Source organism: Ascaphus truei, chromosome 1, assembly GCF_040206685.1.
Source record: "Ascaphus truei isolate aAscTru1 chromosome 1, aAscTru1.hap1, whole genome shotgun sequence".
NCBI classification, from domain to species: domain Eukaryota; kingdom Metazoa; phylum Chordata; class Amphibia; order Anura; family Ascaphidae; genus Ascaphus; species Ascaphus truei.
In genome coordinates this window covers 357,914,753-357,930,853 of record NC_134483.1, presented here as the reverse complement: position 1 = coordinate 357,930,853, position 16,101 = coordinate 357,914,753, and the positions used below count along the sequence as shown (strand labels likewise).

At 44.1% G+C, this 16,101-nt stretch overlaps 1 protein-coding gene across 4 annotated transcripts in view; it reads right to left on the bottom strand.

The window, feature by feature from the left end:
- UNC5C (unc-5 netrin receptor C) overlaps positions 1-16,101 on the bottom strand; it is a 345,827-nt gene that overhangs the window by 71,654 nt on the left and 258,072 nt on the right. For all 4 annotated transcript variants that reach the window (XM_075609721.1, XM_075609751.1, XM_075609741.1 and 1 more), the window contains one exon: positions 11,981-12,084. In XM_075609721.1, the coding sequence (XP_075465836.1) occupies positions 11,981-12,084 (104 nt within the window). The remainder of the gene's footprint in view (positions 1-11,980; positions 12,085-16,101) is intronic.

Genomic DNA, 16,101 nt, shown 5'->3' with positions numbered 1-16,101 from the left:
GATCCTAGAGACCCCCTCCTTTGGGACAGCGCGGTCGCGGGTTCCGCCGGAGCCAGCGACGGACCCGCCGGCTGCTTCCAAAGGTGGGGGCCGGAGCAGGGAGCGGTGAGAGCCTTAGGAGGCTCGGCGGCGCACCCGGCTAGCAGGGGCCGCCATTGCAAATATTTGCGCATGCGCAGTGATCGCGCATGCGCAGAAAGCTCACAGGAGCCAGGGAGAAGTCGCGCGAGTGCGAGAACAGGCAGGGAAAGGTTGCGGCGGCCATTGGGTGTTCGCGCATGTGCAGGAGAATCGCGCACGCGGCCCCAATGCTCAGACAGGCTCCCCAGGACTACAAATTCCATGGGGCATAGCGAGGGAGACACCAGGTGCCTGATAGTGGCCAATGAGGGCCAAGGATTCCCAGGCAGGGATAGATACATATCGTGGGCTTGGAGTACGCAGTTCAGTTAGAGCTGGGAGCAAGAAGGGGAAGGAAGGGTGTAGGGAGCAAGTGACGCTCCTGCACCAGGTAAGGTTCCCCCAGGTCCCAGATAGGCCCCAAATCCCCACCAGGTTAGTGGTTAAGTGATAAGGGACGGCTCCAAGTTAGAGACCCTGCCCTTAGGTTCATGGAGTGCACTCTTGTCAGGTCACAGCGGTCAGTGCTGTGAGGGCTGACAAGCGGGCATCGTGTAAGGTTGCAGTTCATTGCTGCAGGGATTCGAAGGGTTAGGTAAGAGTGAGGCAGAGGGGACTCGGGTGGTACGGGAAGAGGTAGTACAGGTGCAGGGGGTCAAGGACCCACTTGCATAGGACAGGTTCCCCGTAGGCCCATAGGAGTTTCCTCCTGAAGCCCTTCAAGGTTGCTGTGCTGTAGGGACGGCCTATAGTACAGCGAGCATCACAGTTCACAGAGTTAGTTAGGGACTCCGCAGACGCTGTGTGTCCGTCCAAAGGGTTGGGCACCGATCATCATCGTTGCTGCCGAGGATATTCGGGTGGGATTGCCCCGGATGGTAGTTCCTGTGTTCACCCGTCATCGGATCCTTTGCGAAGCTCCATTGCAGGCCCGAGCACTGGAGTGCTCGGCAGGTAACCCCTTTTTCAACAAGTGCACCAACGACCTTATTAGTTTCTAGTGACTGCGCAGTCACACATATCCTCTCTCTGAAAGAGTGCGGGACATTGTGTGGGGGTCATTGGACACGGGGTGGAATCACCCGGTGTAGGGGGGAGCGTCCTGTGAGACGCCTTAATTAGTGTCTCCTATTAGAGGGACACCCATTATTCTGTTGCTGTTATATAGTTCATGTTTGCACAAGTAAAGGTGTTGGTTATTATACAAATGGTGTGCTGGTTATTCGTATGTGTCCTGCGAGGAACAATTCCCGCTTTGCTGGGAACCATCGCAGGTGGAGGCGCTGCACCGAGTACAGGGTTACTCATAATACACATACCCCAGGTTCCCGGTGGCGGAAGCTCAGCTCTCCTGGTTGCCAAATAGGTATCGCACCACAATGAGAAGTAGTCAGATACACCAGGGGAGCGCAAACTTTTTGTGCTGCGCCCCCCTGTCTCTCTGCCCCGGCTCTCGCGCCCCCCTGCCTTCCTTCAGCCGCGTCAGATGATGCTGCGTGGGCGTGTGACGTCAGGTCACATGGTGCCGCGGCGTCTATTGACGCCGCATTGCCATGGTGACGCAACACAGACGGCTGAATCCCGGTAAGTAAACAGTTGCAGGGGCCTCACGCGATCCCCCGGCATTTAATTTAAATGCCTGGGGGAAGAGCGCGGGGCCTCTGCAACTGCCCGCGCCCCCCCAGCACAATCTCCCGCCCCCCCTGGGGGTCGCGCCTCCCACTTTGCGCACCGCTGAGATACACCACCCACCCCAATCTCACTTAGGGGGGGGGGGGGAGAGAGGGCTACACAGGTTTGAGCAAAAGCAGTATATTTCTAAAGCTTTTTCTCTTAATGATTATCACTGATACTTTTAATAAAATAACAGGCTTTCGCTGATTAAGTCAGGTACCAAATTAATGCATACTCTTTTTCCCACCTACACAGTTAAGAATCATTGCCTTTAGGGGATATAAAGCAGAAGTTCCAATTAGAAGGCTGATAACTGGAGAAAAGCATAAGTTGTTGAAACAAAGCTAACAGCAGTCATATTAATAATCAATTAGATTGAAGAGCCACCTGATGCTGTGGGGTTGGAGGAGTTTCCATCTGCCAGTGGCATTTTACATTGCTAATAAAAAGTACTACAAGCAAAGTACACTCCTGCTGTCCAATTGTTTTTCCTCAAGCACTGTGAAGAGGACAGGATTTTATCCTGAGCAAGATAGATGTTTATTGCTTATATTTACATTTAACACATCAAATTGTACGGGAACTTCTCAGAGATAAAGAAAAAAAGAAAGGCACAGAGTACATATTAGTTTATAATAGTTTATAACTCAATGGCCATAGATACAGGCAGTATTTAATATTTCTGGGCAGCACCTAGCTTTATTTTTTGTTAGGATGTACTTTCTTTATGTAGCCATGGCTGGGTAAGGCTACTATTCTGCCCTAGGGCTGGCAGTAAACCCTGGAACTATCAGGTTGCCAGTTGTTGGTATGGGGGTTCCCCCTTCCTATGGTACTGCACTTGAGTGACAGCAGAGGGTGGTACTTCCTGTTGTAGCTGGGACAATGGGGTGCCCGTCTCCTGGCTGTACTTAAGGGCAGGACCACCCTAAAGTTAGGTGTATTCCTTCCCCTCTGAAAAAGGCAGGTCACACCACTGGGAGACTGAGATTGGGGCCTTCCCATGTGCTCTTCCCTCTGGGGGAGAGTGAGTGTGGACCATACCTCTGCCTCCACTAGGGAGGTGGGGAAGAGCTAGGATGGCTGCTGGTGCCCTTGGCCTGTAGTGGCAGTCCAGGGACCATCATCCAGTGAATCCTGAGGGAGCTTGTCTTGTTCCTGTTACTGCAGAGTATAGTGATAAACCCGTTCCTGTTTGCAATATACCTCCTGCCTGGTGCGTGACCTTACTGGGGGGAGAGGTAATAAGTTCTACCACGGGAGATCATCTTCAGTTCCTGGAGCCTACGGTAGATGGAGGCGCTACACTGCTAAAGAGATATGTGGGGTATGAACCCCAGAAGCCTGTTCCTGTGTCCCCACTACCATCGGCAGACGCCTCAGCCCTCCTGTTACCAGCAGGTATATGCACCATACACCCTGTAATGGCCCCTGTCTGCGATTGGGTGGGGGAAACACTGTTACATTTAATATACACATTTTGAATAAAAACATTGATTGTGAAGAAATTCCACAAGATAAACAGAGTTGGTATATTTTCTCTCTTATTTAAAGAATTGGGTAAATACGAAGTTGCCTTAAACCTGTTAAATGGGCAAGAGAAAAGTAGATGAAAATGAGTCGCCACAACGGCGTCTCCCTAAGGCTGCGTCCCTGCTAGCGCTGAGTGGGCGGCGCTTGCGGCGGTTACTTACATATATAGATATATTTAAGTCCCCGCTCACACTGTGCGCGTGCTCGTGCATGGGCATACGCGCTCGGTGCTTAGGTAAACCAAAAAATTATACTTTTCATCATGCTCAACTACCCGCAATGCCCCCCCCCCACGCGCGCATACATGCAGGACACCCGGCGCTCATGCTTAGAGCGCTTTCCAAGCATAAGCGCGCTCAGCGCCAGCGGGGACTCAGCCTTAGAGATGCTCCTCAATGTGCCTTCACTGCCTTTGTCCACCAAGCCAACGGGGGCGAAGGTTAATAGCATGAGAACAAGAGCCACTTCAACAACCACCTGAAGCTCATCAGCTCCCCCCCCTCCCCTGCATGTATGACGTGAGATACTGTGTGTGTTGCCATAATGCTGTTTTCATTTCTACAGCAGAATCTCTGGGACAAAATACCAGAGTTGCCCCAAAGGCGTAAGCCAGAGTGTCACCATTTGTTGCTGTTTGCTGCTGTTTGGTAATGTTACAGCTGTTTTATTGCAATCTGAAACCCATCAGTCCTCTCATCCCCTGTACTCAATGTTTCAACTTACCCAGCCTTATAGATTGTAAGCTCCTTGAGAGAGGGCCTCCTCTAACAATACAGTGCAGGCCTATCCTACCTACTTCTAACACAATTTACTCTCGTCTCTAAATGTTACATATGACCATAATCATATCTCTAACTACCCATGAAATGTCTGTAAATTGAATGTAATATCATGTATTATTATAACTCTGGCTTTTTCTGTCAGACTCTTGTGTAACAAAATAATTGTATTTAATTTGAGTTGTTCTCAAACTGACTGTAAAGTATTGTGATGCCCCCTTAAGTGGAGGCGTGTATTTAAAAAATAAATTATGATGATAAATGGCAATGAAATATTTAAAGTGATTACACGATATAATAAACTGAATTCCTCTGAGGATCATGAGTGTGGGTGCTTTGAGTAATTATAAAGCTTGATGTCTTTACTGGTTGACAGTGTATTTTAAGCACATTTTACGTATAAGTGTTTTTCTTGGTTTAAAGGTTTTTGCTGATATCCATCCAACTCTGGCGATGTCACTTGGTTGAATGAACATCATTCATAAAGAGGAAAGATGAGTTGGGTACCACTGGTTGTCATCTGCAGGGCCTACTATGAATAGCTATCCTAGGTCTTACTTACTTCTTACAACACAAAAGCCTTTAGGGCACATTGCTACATGTGAACAACAGAGAGTCCACAATATGTTATCAGTAAAAACGTTGCTAAACAGATTGGTCATAGGTGTTTCAAAGCAAATTAGATAAGTCAGTCTAATGGAGTGTGATCTTAATGAGAATTCAATAAGGTTTACAGTGTTTAATACATAGCTGAATCTCGTTGTCTTTTACAGATGGATGCTAAAAGAATATACATACATGGCTTTGAGGGACGGAGTAATTGGATTACTAGAACTGCAGAAATAATGCAGTCCTTTTGCACTCCTTCCACAACTAACTAGGCCATAATAACATGGGCAGGACTTATAGTGGGGTGTCCCACAATTATATTACCAAAATATTACATCACACAGTCACATATTAGTTGTATCAAACATAAAATAACCATGAAAAGACACTCCTGTTTCAAGATGTTAATCTTTTTAGTGGTACTGCTTTCTTTTTAATATGCTTGACATGCTCGTTCATGAATTAAAATAGTCATAATTACAGAACAAATATAATCATTCTGTTTGGTATAATGCAACTTGAATTATTAACCTGAAAACACAGAAATGTAAATATTTAAAAATAGAATCAATAATATTAATTGAATGTGCTATATAACCATATCGTGAACATTAAGCTTTGTTTTTAACCTTCATTTTCACAATTATTTAATAGACCAAACATTCTTATTTGTTGGGGGGATCAAAGAGTTGCTCCTCACTATGAAATGTTCGCTTGAGCAGAAAGATGACCAAGGAAAAGCAGGTGGTAAGCAATTTAACTTCAGGCAAATAATAGAAGCACATTATTTGCAAGCGTCGCAAACATGGCACACAGGTACATATACAAGTCTAACTCCTTAATACACCTTTCAACATCCTATTTTAGAAGCCTCCACGTGTTAACACTGACCCTGTGAGTGCTGTTCTTGCATGAGATAGGCCAGATCAAAAGGACAATGCAGACTCAGGCTGGAATTAGGCCTCAAATCCCAGTGACTTCTAGCAAGGTGCCTTCTAGTGCTGGAAGACTGCTAAGAAACTATGGCCCTTAGTGTGTGTGTTCCCTAGTTCTCATTGGTAGTTACAAGGAAAATGTAATTAGAGGCAAGAGTGGATGTAGGTCGCACTAAGGAAATGAGGAGGTGCTCAGAGTGCCATCACAACATACTGTACAGAGCATTACTCAAAATATGAAAGGCTTTGCACAGGATTTAGTTATAAGATAGTTATGTTATATTGCAATATATCACATCAGAACTCTCCTGTTCAAAGCCATTACAAGCCTACACTGTAATCTTTCCTCATCCAAATGTGTGTCTTTATGGAATATTGACTTCAAAGGTGAAATCTGGACTAAAACATCTCGATCGGCCACTTCGGACAATATAGACTAAGGGCCTCATGCAGTAAGGCCCGATAAAATCTTTTCGCCAAGTGTGGCGGATAGGTGGGGGATCGGCGTTTTTTTGGCGATTTGCCCTCGCAGTATTCAGTAAGGGCCGAATCCTTCCGATCCCTGTCTAAGCACTGCGAAAACAAAGCTGCCGATGAGCCTGTGCCGATACAGGCTGGCTCCCGATAAGCCTTCCGATAGGCCTTGTCTGCCGATAGATGTTTGCAGCAGAGAGAGACAAGCCGCTCTCTCAACGCAAACATCGGCAACAAATAAAGTATTTTTAAACAACTTTTATTCAAAGTGTACATGTGCAGGGGGTCTCCGGAGTTGAACCGCATTGGTTTCAGGTCGGGGGACCCCCTGCTTCCCGAGATACAGGCCCCTTTATGAGGTGCCGGTATCCCTCTGCATTTAAAGGTCCCGATCACGTGACCGCGGCCTGTAAACAAAGCAGAGGGATACCGGCACCCCATAAAGGGGCCTGTATCTCGGGAAGCAGGGGGTCCCTGGACCTAAAACAAAAACGCTTCAGCTCCGGAGACCCTCTGCACATCTACACTATGAGTAAAACACACACATCAATAAAGACTCGTTCCTTACCTTACAGGGTATCTGCTACGGTAGCGAAGCAGCATTAATATTTATTTAATAATACTGTACTGTGAGCGGGGGTCCCCCGAGCTGAACCGCATCACTTTGTGGACCAGGTACCCCCTGCTTCCCAAGTTACAGGCCACGGAATGTGTCATCGGGTGGCAGTGTCGCCGCCATCTTTATAGCGTCCCATTCGCGACGTGCCCGCTATAAATATGGTGGCGACACTGTAACCGATGCCCCAAACCGGGGCCTGTAATTCAGGAAGCAGGGGGTCTCTGAGACACAAATTAATGCAGTTCAGCTCAGGGGGCCCCCTGCTTCCGCACAATATTATTAAAGTACCATGTGACAGAGGCTTTCGATGACGTCACATCCTTTCTCCCCCAAGCCTCTGTCACATGGTAGTTGAACCAATCAGAGTAGGGATAGACTTCCCACGCTCTGATTGGCTGCCGTACCATGTGAGTCCGGCCATGTGTCTTTTCATGACGTCATCTTAAAGGCAATTGCAGCAAAACCATTCTGATTGGCTGTGCTGTCATTGCCTTTAAGTGACGTCATCATTTTTTTTTACATCGGCCAAAACACATGGTTTTCACGGCCCAATTAGGGCCGTGGGAACCATATGACGAAAATGTGACGTCATAGGCCTTTAAAAACCTATGTCGTCTCATTTTGAAGCCAGACGCCGAGGAGGAAGGACCTCCTCTGAAGAAAGAAGACCAGGGCGTGGCACCGGACGGCAAGAAGACCCCGGAAGAAAGCAGAAGAATACAGATGAAGATGGATTACAACTAGAAGACCCCTGGATTGTCGTGTTTTATTATTTTAATGTTTATTATTTTATGGTTTTTTATTTTATGGGTTCCTGTTCGTGGATTGGTTCGTGAGTAAGCTGATCAACGGGAGTCGGTGGGGGCAAGTAATGGTAAGTTAAATAAAGAAATGTATTTAATGTAACTGTGTTTTTTTTTGCTTTTTCATGTCTTCATTTTTTTTTTATGCATATCATTTCTTGCCACTGTATGTATGTATGTATGTACGTCTAGAGAGATATATACATAGAGGGTAAGAAATGATAGTGTTTTTAAAGCTTGATTTTCTGTATTGTAAATCATTGTGGCTATGCTGCTATGCATAGATGTGTGTTAAATGTATTTTATTATTAGAGAGATGTAAGTTTTGGGCTGTATGCTGTACTGTAGGTTATGGAGAGGCTTGCTATAGTATATTGTAATTGTTGGTGTCCTTTTTTGTATGTTTTGAAGTTGTTCTCTGTTACGATAGCTATAGTTAATTGTGTAATTGGGATGGATGGTATTTTAATTGTTTAGGGATGTAATTCATGTGTGTTAATTCATTGATGGTGACTTTATTTGCTGACATAATATACTTTTTGTGATGTCAGGCTATTTGAGTTGGATTACTGTATTGTTAACATTGATTTGCAGCGTGTACATGTAGTTTACATGTTATGCTACATGTATACACTGTAAAAGCAATGTTTTAAGTGGCATTTGAGCCTTCAGATTGAATGATTAAATGAGATTTGGTTAGGAAATTGCTTTTTAATTCATTGAGGATGTTATGCATAAGTGGTGTTGCCATTGCAGGATGGCTTCACCCCTTAATTACCTTTGAGGTTAGTACCCGATAAGGTGATTAAGGGGTTCATTGGTATGTTAATGTAATTGAGATGTATTGCCTATTTATTATTTTGGCAACGGATGATGCTGGCGACGGAGCCTTCTTATTGATGAGGTTAGTAGAATTTTCTTTATTTTATTTCGGTATGTAATGTGTTTAATAATGGCCAAATAATGTATTATCCCTATGTGGATAATAGTTATTTGGCACATTATTGTACTGTATGTGCTGGGGGAGGGGGTATTGGCCCCAAGGGTATTTGGTAGGACTCCCCTGTGGGTAGTGGGTGAGGGTGGTTGGGGGGGTTAGTGGGGGAGGGTATGTGGGTGATGGTGGGTTAACCCCTTAATGACTGTAGCGGTTAATAACCGCTATGGTGATTAAGGGGTTAGGGGACATTACATTGGATGTTTTAATTCTTGAGTCTGTTTTGCAGAAGCGTATGGGGCATGGGCAGGAGGAAGATGAGGATGGCCTTCATCGTGGCAGCCGGACATGGGTGGTGAGTACTATATGTATTTAATGTATTTATTGTTGTGTATGTATTTTAAATGGACAACTGCACTATTATCCATTTGTGGATAATAGTCATTGTGCCCATTACTATACTGTATGTTAGGGGGGTATAGGTGTTGTTGGGGTCATATATATATATATATATATATATATATATATATATATATATTTATTTATTTAGTTAGTGTGGGGCTGGTGTTTGTATTTTTTATTATTGTGGGTAGTGGGGGTGGGTGAAGGAGGTAATAGCCCCAACGGTGGTTGTTTAGGGCTTGCGGGTGGGTAGCGGGAGGCCTTAACCCCTTCATGACCGTAGCGGTATTAACCGCTACGGTCGTGAAGGGGTTAAGTGCCCCCGAAAGCCCCCCGCAAGTCCTAAACTCACACCCAGGGCCAAATACCCCCTTCACCCACCCCTGCTAGCCACAATAAAGATGGCACGGTGGGTTAACCCCTTCATTGCCTTAGCGGTTAGCCGCTAAGGTAATGAAGTGGCCTTTAAATGCATTTTTCCTGCCTCGGATGCATGCCGGGGGGCTCCGTTGCGGGTATCAGCTCCGGAGACCCCCGGCATCAATCACAGGCAGGAAAAAGGGCTGATTTTTTCTAAGTGTCGCCCCGGCCGATGCTTCTCCTCCAGCAAGTTGCCAACTTTAGTTGGCGGGACAGATTGGCCATAAAATCTCCAATCTGGAGTGCCGATCAGCACCGAAAAGCTGATCGGGGCTTCCTGAATTCAGCCGGGTTCAAAAAGTGCCGATAAGTGGCTTATCGGCAGCCGTCTCCCGATAAGTTCTTATCGGGAGGAAAAGTTGCCGATAATTCCCACTTATCGGCGCTTACTGAATCAGGAAGGAAAAAAATGGCTATAAAATGCCGAAAAAGCCTTATCGGGCCTTACTGCATGAGGCCCTAAGTCCCTAAGTAGGAGAAGCTATAGACTTTCTCACGAAACCTAGTAACAGATCGTTAGAGAAAGATCACCCTTCTAATAAAAGACGACTTAAAGAAAACATTCACTGAGATATTAAAATGACCATGTAATCATTCAACCCACCAAGTTACATGTCGTCTTTTCACTTCTTTTCATTATCTTACTAGCCTTAGCAAATGGCACTAATATCGCATCACATTAAGGTATTCATATTCATTAGTGTTCTGGTCTTTGTGCCGTTAATAGAATTGAAAATACTCTACAAAGAAGAATTATTAAGCTGCTCTCAAATCTGGATGTTTGATCTTCTGCATGACTTCAATAGTAAAACAATAAATAAAAAAAATTAGAATAGCTCTTTTGAACGTCAAATGTGCATGCATTTCTTAGCTTGCCAAGTGTTAATTGGGGCCTTCTCTAAGCCCTGGTACAAATGCAATTCAAAGTGAAATAGCTGGCAATCATGAATTCTAGGCTTCCTAACAAAGTGCTCTAGTATGTTGTGAAGTATTAAAAGGAACAATCATCACCTCTTTACACAAAGTCTTTACATCTTCATCTTCTTGAGATGCCCTCTGAAGCTCGCCGGCCACCTGCTCTTCCCTTATATTGCGATCAGAGCATAGCTGGCCAATTATAATTACACTACAAGAAATGCTCTTTCAGTTGTTGCTTCATTTAAAGCAACGGGAAATTGGAATATTGGGTTTCAGGTATTTTCTGCTACATAAAGTAACAGTATACACATTTTAAATTGGGATCACCTTTATTATACAGTACCTGTTGGTGGTGTAAATTGGAATACATGTGGATTTTGAAAGTAACCCTGCAGGTTAATGGAAAGTATTTGGTTACTTATCCCAAATAATTAAAATGTAGTTCTCGAAAGTAGCTACAGTACCCACTAGGCACACTTATTAAATATGCACAATAGCATTAAGGTGTTTATGGTAAATTAACAAAGCAATATACAGTAAATGACTAATTCTCACACCAATTACCTAGCTCTTATTTTTTTTTTTTACAAACTCATTATTTTCCTGTTTAATTTTGCATTTTGTGACACTTTCCTGTTTAATTATTCCAATGCTAGAGTGGGCTAAAAAAAATTGAACACGTTGGGATCTCACATGCACCTTTTATTCTTGAAGAGGTTAATCTGTAACCCCGCGCCTGCCAAGGTTCACACTTGGGACACACATAATGTGTGTGTACACACAGATCTAAGCATCGGCAATAAATATGTCGCAAAGTGTTGTGAATTCTCAATAATATAGCAAAATTATTATCGTCATTCCTTACAACAGGTGAGCATGTTGCTCTATGTTGAGAAATGAAAAGATAAGATCAGAATACAGCAGAGATTAACATTACAGCTGTTGTGAAGATGACTCGCTGCATAAAATGCAAAGGCTCAGTCGAAAACATTAGGAATAAAAAAAAAAACAGGATAAGATTGGATGAAAAAAAGAACTGTCCCTACAGTACATTTCAGTAAGCCGCTGTTGGGTATTTTTCTTACATTCTCATCTAATCTGAGCTCTTTGAAAAGTGATTTTGCCTATTTTATTGAGAGCAAAGACCTTGTTGTATTTTATTTTAACAGGCAAAATAAGACATTTAGCTGGCAAACAAAATAACAGCAGTGGCAGTTTACAGTAATTTTTTTTACATCAATCAGATAGAATGCAATTTCAAGATGAATCAATTACAGATAACTAAAAAAAAAAAAAAAACAGGGAGATGTAAGGACAATGCATTATTTGTTTCTGTGATCAGACTTTGGAACTCCTTTACCAGATTACCAAAAATGCCTATCTTTTGTGCGATATACTTATTCCTTTTATGTGATTAAACTCCTGAGGTATATGTCATTTTTACATTTCCAAACACATTTAGAATACTTGATATTATGACTGAATGATATTTCAGACCTGCACTGAAATCCTATCCAGCCTGTTTGCTATGGCCCTATATGTAAAACGTGTTAAAGAAAATGATAAATAAGTAACATACAGCATCTACCCCGTGGTTCCTACTAATTAGCTGTGAAGTAATGAATCAAATCTCAACCAATCTACTGTACCAGAAACCCAGTAGTTAGGCATCCATTACCACACATTCATCATGGCTCACCATAATTCACTTTATCAATAACCACCAATTAGCACAAGCATGAACACTTGCTACCCACCTCAGCTCCCGGGATTCCTTCAGGTGGGCGACACTGAAGAAGAACTTCTTGTTCCAGTGACACTTCCTTCCCAAGAGGTTCCTGTTCAAAAGTCTTCCTTAAATCTAGAGAAAAAAAATGTCAGAAAATTACTTTCATATTTCTCCTTTATATTTTTTCCGGTTTCACTCTTAATGAGGGTTGTTTAAGAAATTCTCCTGATTGCCCAATTTGTGCAATAAACAGCACCAGACTGGTCAGAAAATAATGGACTTTTTACCAACCTGACTTCTGCCACCAAAACTTGGGTCTCTTTTATTTATTTATTTTTAACTTCGGTAGAACCATGCGGTTTTGTGGAGCTCCCTTGCGGTGTACACAGCTCTGGGTACTCCCAGTCCCCGATTGCCGGTAAATGGACCTTACATTATTTGTAATTTCTCTGGAAATACCGTATTTCCTTAATTCTAAGATGCACCTTTTTTCCCATTTTCACATGTCTGAAATAGGGATGCGTCTTTAGCCCGGTCCCTGCTGGCTACTGAGCACCCGCTGTGGTGGACACTGCAGGGACAAGAGCCGCACCTCAATGGGGCCGGGACCGCTGCGGGAGGCGGGGCGCGGCGCACCGAGTTTTTCAGTGATACCTGAAAATTGAGCTGGCCACGGATGACAGAGCGCTAGGCTACTACCCTGGTGGTTCAGCCAATGAGGGCGAATCTGCCAGGTGACGTCACGGCCGCGCCCCCATCTCTCCCCCATCACGCCCCCACTGTCTTTCCCTCTGCAGCTCTCTGCAGACTGGGGGACTCGGCTGCACACGCCGCCGGCCGCGCTGACGCGCGTGCAGCACAAGCAGCGGGGGCCACAGCCTTAGAATCGATGTACTAAAAACAAAACAAAAAAAAATCTGCTAGGGGGCGCTGCTGGAGATGTCAGCCGAAGATTTTCAAAGTCTGCAGAAACAGCATGACTACGATCCCACCCCATCCATGGCATGCAGAGAGATTGGAGATGCCTGCCAGGGAACTTCACATTGCCCAGAAGCCCCCCCCGCCCCCCAAAATCCTCATGTGAACTGCAGTGGTAGCTATGTCTCTGTGTGTGTGTGTCTGTCTGTGTCTCTCTCTGGGTCTGTGTGTGCGTCTCTCTCCTTTTCTCTCTCTGTGTCTGTGTGTGTCTCTCTCTGTGCCTGTGGTGTCTGTGTCTGTGTGTTTCTCTGGGTGTGTGTGTCCCTCCATTCTCTCCCTCCCCCCCTTCCCTTCATTCACTCCCTCCCCCTTCCCTCCATTCTCTCCCTCCCCCCCTTCCCTCCATTCTCTCCCTCCCCCTTCCCCCTCTTCCCTCCATTCTCTCCCTCCTCCCCTTCCCTCCATTATCTCCCCCCCCCCTTACCTCCATTCTCTCCCTCTCCCCAAGGCTCAACAAAGTATCCGGCCGCTCCTCTTTCTCTTACCGTGCACCCCAAAACTGGAACAACCTACCAGAGACTCTCACATCCACCACCAGTCTAAGTTCTTTCAAATCTAAGGCTGTCACACATTTTAATGTGGTCTGTAACTGTTTCATACGCCCATAATACAAATTATCTTTAACTGTGCATGCAATGTCTTGTATATAATGTATACCCTGCTCATTATGTAACTGTATTTGTAAACATGTATTATTTGTCTTAACTCTGTGCCCAGGACATACTAGAAAACGAGAGGTAACTCTCAATGTATTACTTCCTGGTAAAATATTTTATAAATAATAATAAATAATCTGCTGCTCTCTCCCCATTCTGTGTCTGCCTCTCGCTGCCCATTCTGTGTCTGTCTCTCTCCCCATTCTGTGTCTGTCTCTCTCCCCATTCTGTGTCTGCCTCTCTCTGCCCATTCTGTGTCTGCCTCTCTCCCCATTCTGTGTCTGCCTCTCTCTGCCCATTCTGTGTCTGCCTCTCTCCCCATTCTGTGGCTGCCTCTCTCTGCCCATTCTGTGGCTGCCTCTCTCTCCCCATTCTGTGGCTGCCTCTCTCTCCCCATTCTGTGGCTGCCTCTCTCTGCCCATTCTGTGGCTGCCTCTCTCTCCCCATTCTGTGGCTGCCTCTCTCTCCCCATTCTGTGTCTGCCTCTCTCTGCCCATTCTGTGTCTGCCTCTCTCTGCCATTCTGTGGCTGCCTCTCTCTCCCCATTCTGTGGCTGCCTCTCTCTCCCCATTCTGTGGCTGCCTCTCTCTCCCCATTCTGTGGCTGCCTCTCTCTCCCCATTCTCTGGCTGCCCCTCTCTCCCCATTCTGTGGCTGCCTCTCTCTCCCCATTCTGTGGCTGCCCCTCTCTCCCCATAGGTTAATGACCCTGCTAGATTAAAAAAAAAAAAAATCTGAACATTTAATATAGTGGGATATTTTTCCCAATTTGTTTTAATTAGATCAAGGGTGCATCTTAGAATCAATGGCGTCGTACAATCGAGGAAATAGGGTACAAAAAATGTGGCCATAGAGTCATCAGGAGATGGTACTGTGGCTTTCAATTGGCTACCAAAGTGTTTTATGGTGGACGACCGACTTGTAAATATGGGCCATTATTCATTTTTCATAGATCTGGGGCTGCTTATTGTCTCTGTGTTTCAATTGGAGATATATATAGCTACCAATGCATTCAAGTTGAGGATTGATTTTCTATGTAATCCACCCATGGATTTATATAAAACAAGGAATCTGATGTAGTTCAGGATGCAATGGGGGAGGTGCATTGCAGGATATCATACCCCTATATGGAGTTTACTGCCATTTAAGTCAATGTGTTAACACAGGACCTGGGTGTTATGCCCTGTACCAGAGCTTGATTAATCTGCCTGGTCATTGTCCTAGTACCTGGAGTCAAAAAGTGACCTGAGTGAAGTGCAGTCAAGCTTATGCTGGATTTGATCCAATGTCTGCAACTTTATAGGGAAGTGATCTTAGTCAAAGGACAATCCTTTTTAACATACTTGCGGAAACCTTTTCTTAGTACCAAAAGGTAGATTTAACATGGATTGGGAATTTGTTAATTTTTTTTAGTACTTCAGCATCTGAGTAGCAGAGCTACATTATACTTTAAGATGGTAAATTATTCTTCAGGCCTCTTGTATATTTTTATGCAGCTGTGTAGGTTAAATTAAAACAAACATATAATCACTGCGCTTCTCCATGTAAAGAGCATGCAGCTAGTGAAGGAAATGGCCATACAAATGTGCAAAACAGAAAGTGAATCCTTGCGCTTCTCCCTTTGGGATAGCAATCAATGGGGAATATAAATATATGTACAGTATGGTGTAAATACCTATAAGAAAAAAGGAGACTTTTGGTATACATCCTTTGATCAAATAATGCCAAGCCTGCTAACCACGTCAAGGTAATGAGACTTACCTTGACGTGGTTAGCAGGCTTGGCATTATTTGATCAAAGGATGTATACCAAAAGTCTCCTTTTTTCTTATAGGTATTTACACCATACTGTACATATATTTATATTCCCCATTGATTGCTATCCCAAAGGGAGAAGCGCAGGGATTCACTTTCTGTGTAGGTTAAAATGTAGGACATATTTGATCATTTCTAAGCAATGTGATAAGAGGCAAACCAATTGCCTTCTAGGCAGAGTTAGTGTAAGGTTGACTACTATATAATAGTCTGGAGATCGTCTTGAAAAAAAGAACACTTGTCAGACGAAAACCTAATGTACATCCTATACGTCTAAAACAATGACATCTTAGACTGAAGAAAAATATACATGCAAAGTGATGGCGATTCATTTTTTAATTCAAAAAAAGATACGTCTCTAAATGAGAGACTTTGTGGATTTCTCTTTACTTTTATTTCTTGTGCATCACATAAAAGAGAGAATGATTTAAAAAAGCAAGACATTTTTATACACAGAAACTGGTAATGCATACGCTGTAGATACAGATATATAGATGGTAAACATTTCTAATCATATGCCATCATATAAGGAAAGAAAAGTCTGAGTCTTGGTAATGGATTGATGAGAATAAACGTATTAATAGTGTAGGACATCGTGTTTGGGGTCAATTTTAAGAAGTCACACATGAATAAAATAGATAAAATCGACACTCAAGCAGTTTACTGATGCGGCCGGGCTGAATCTAATGCGGCTGCCCCCGC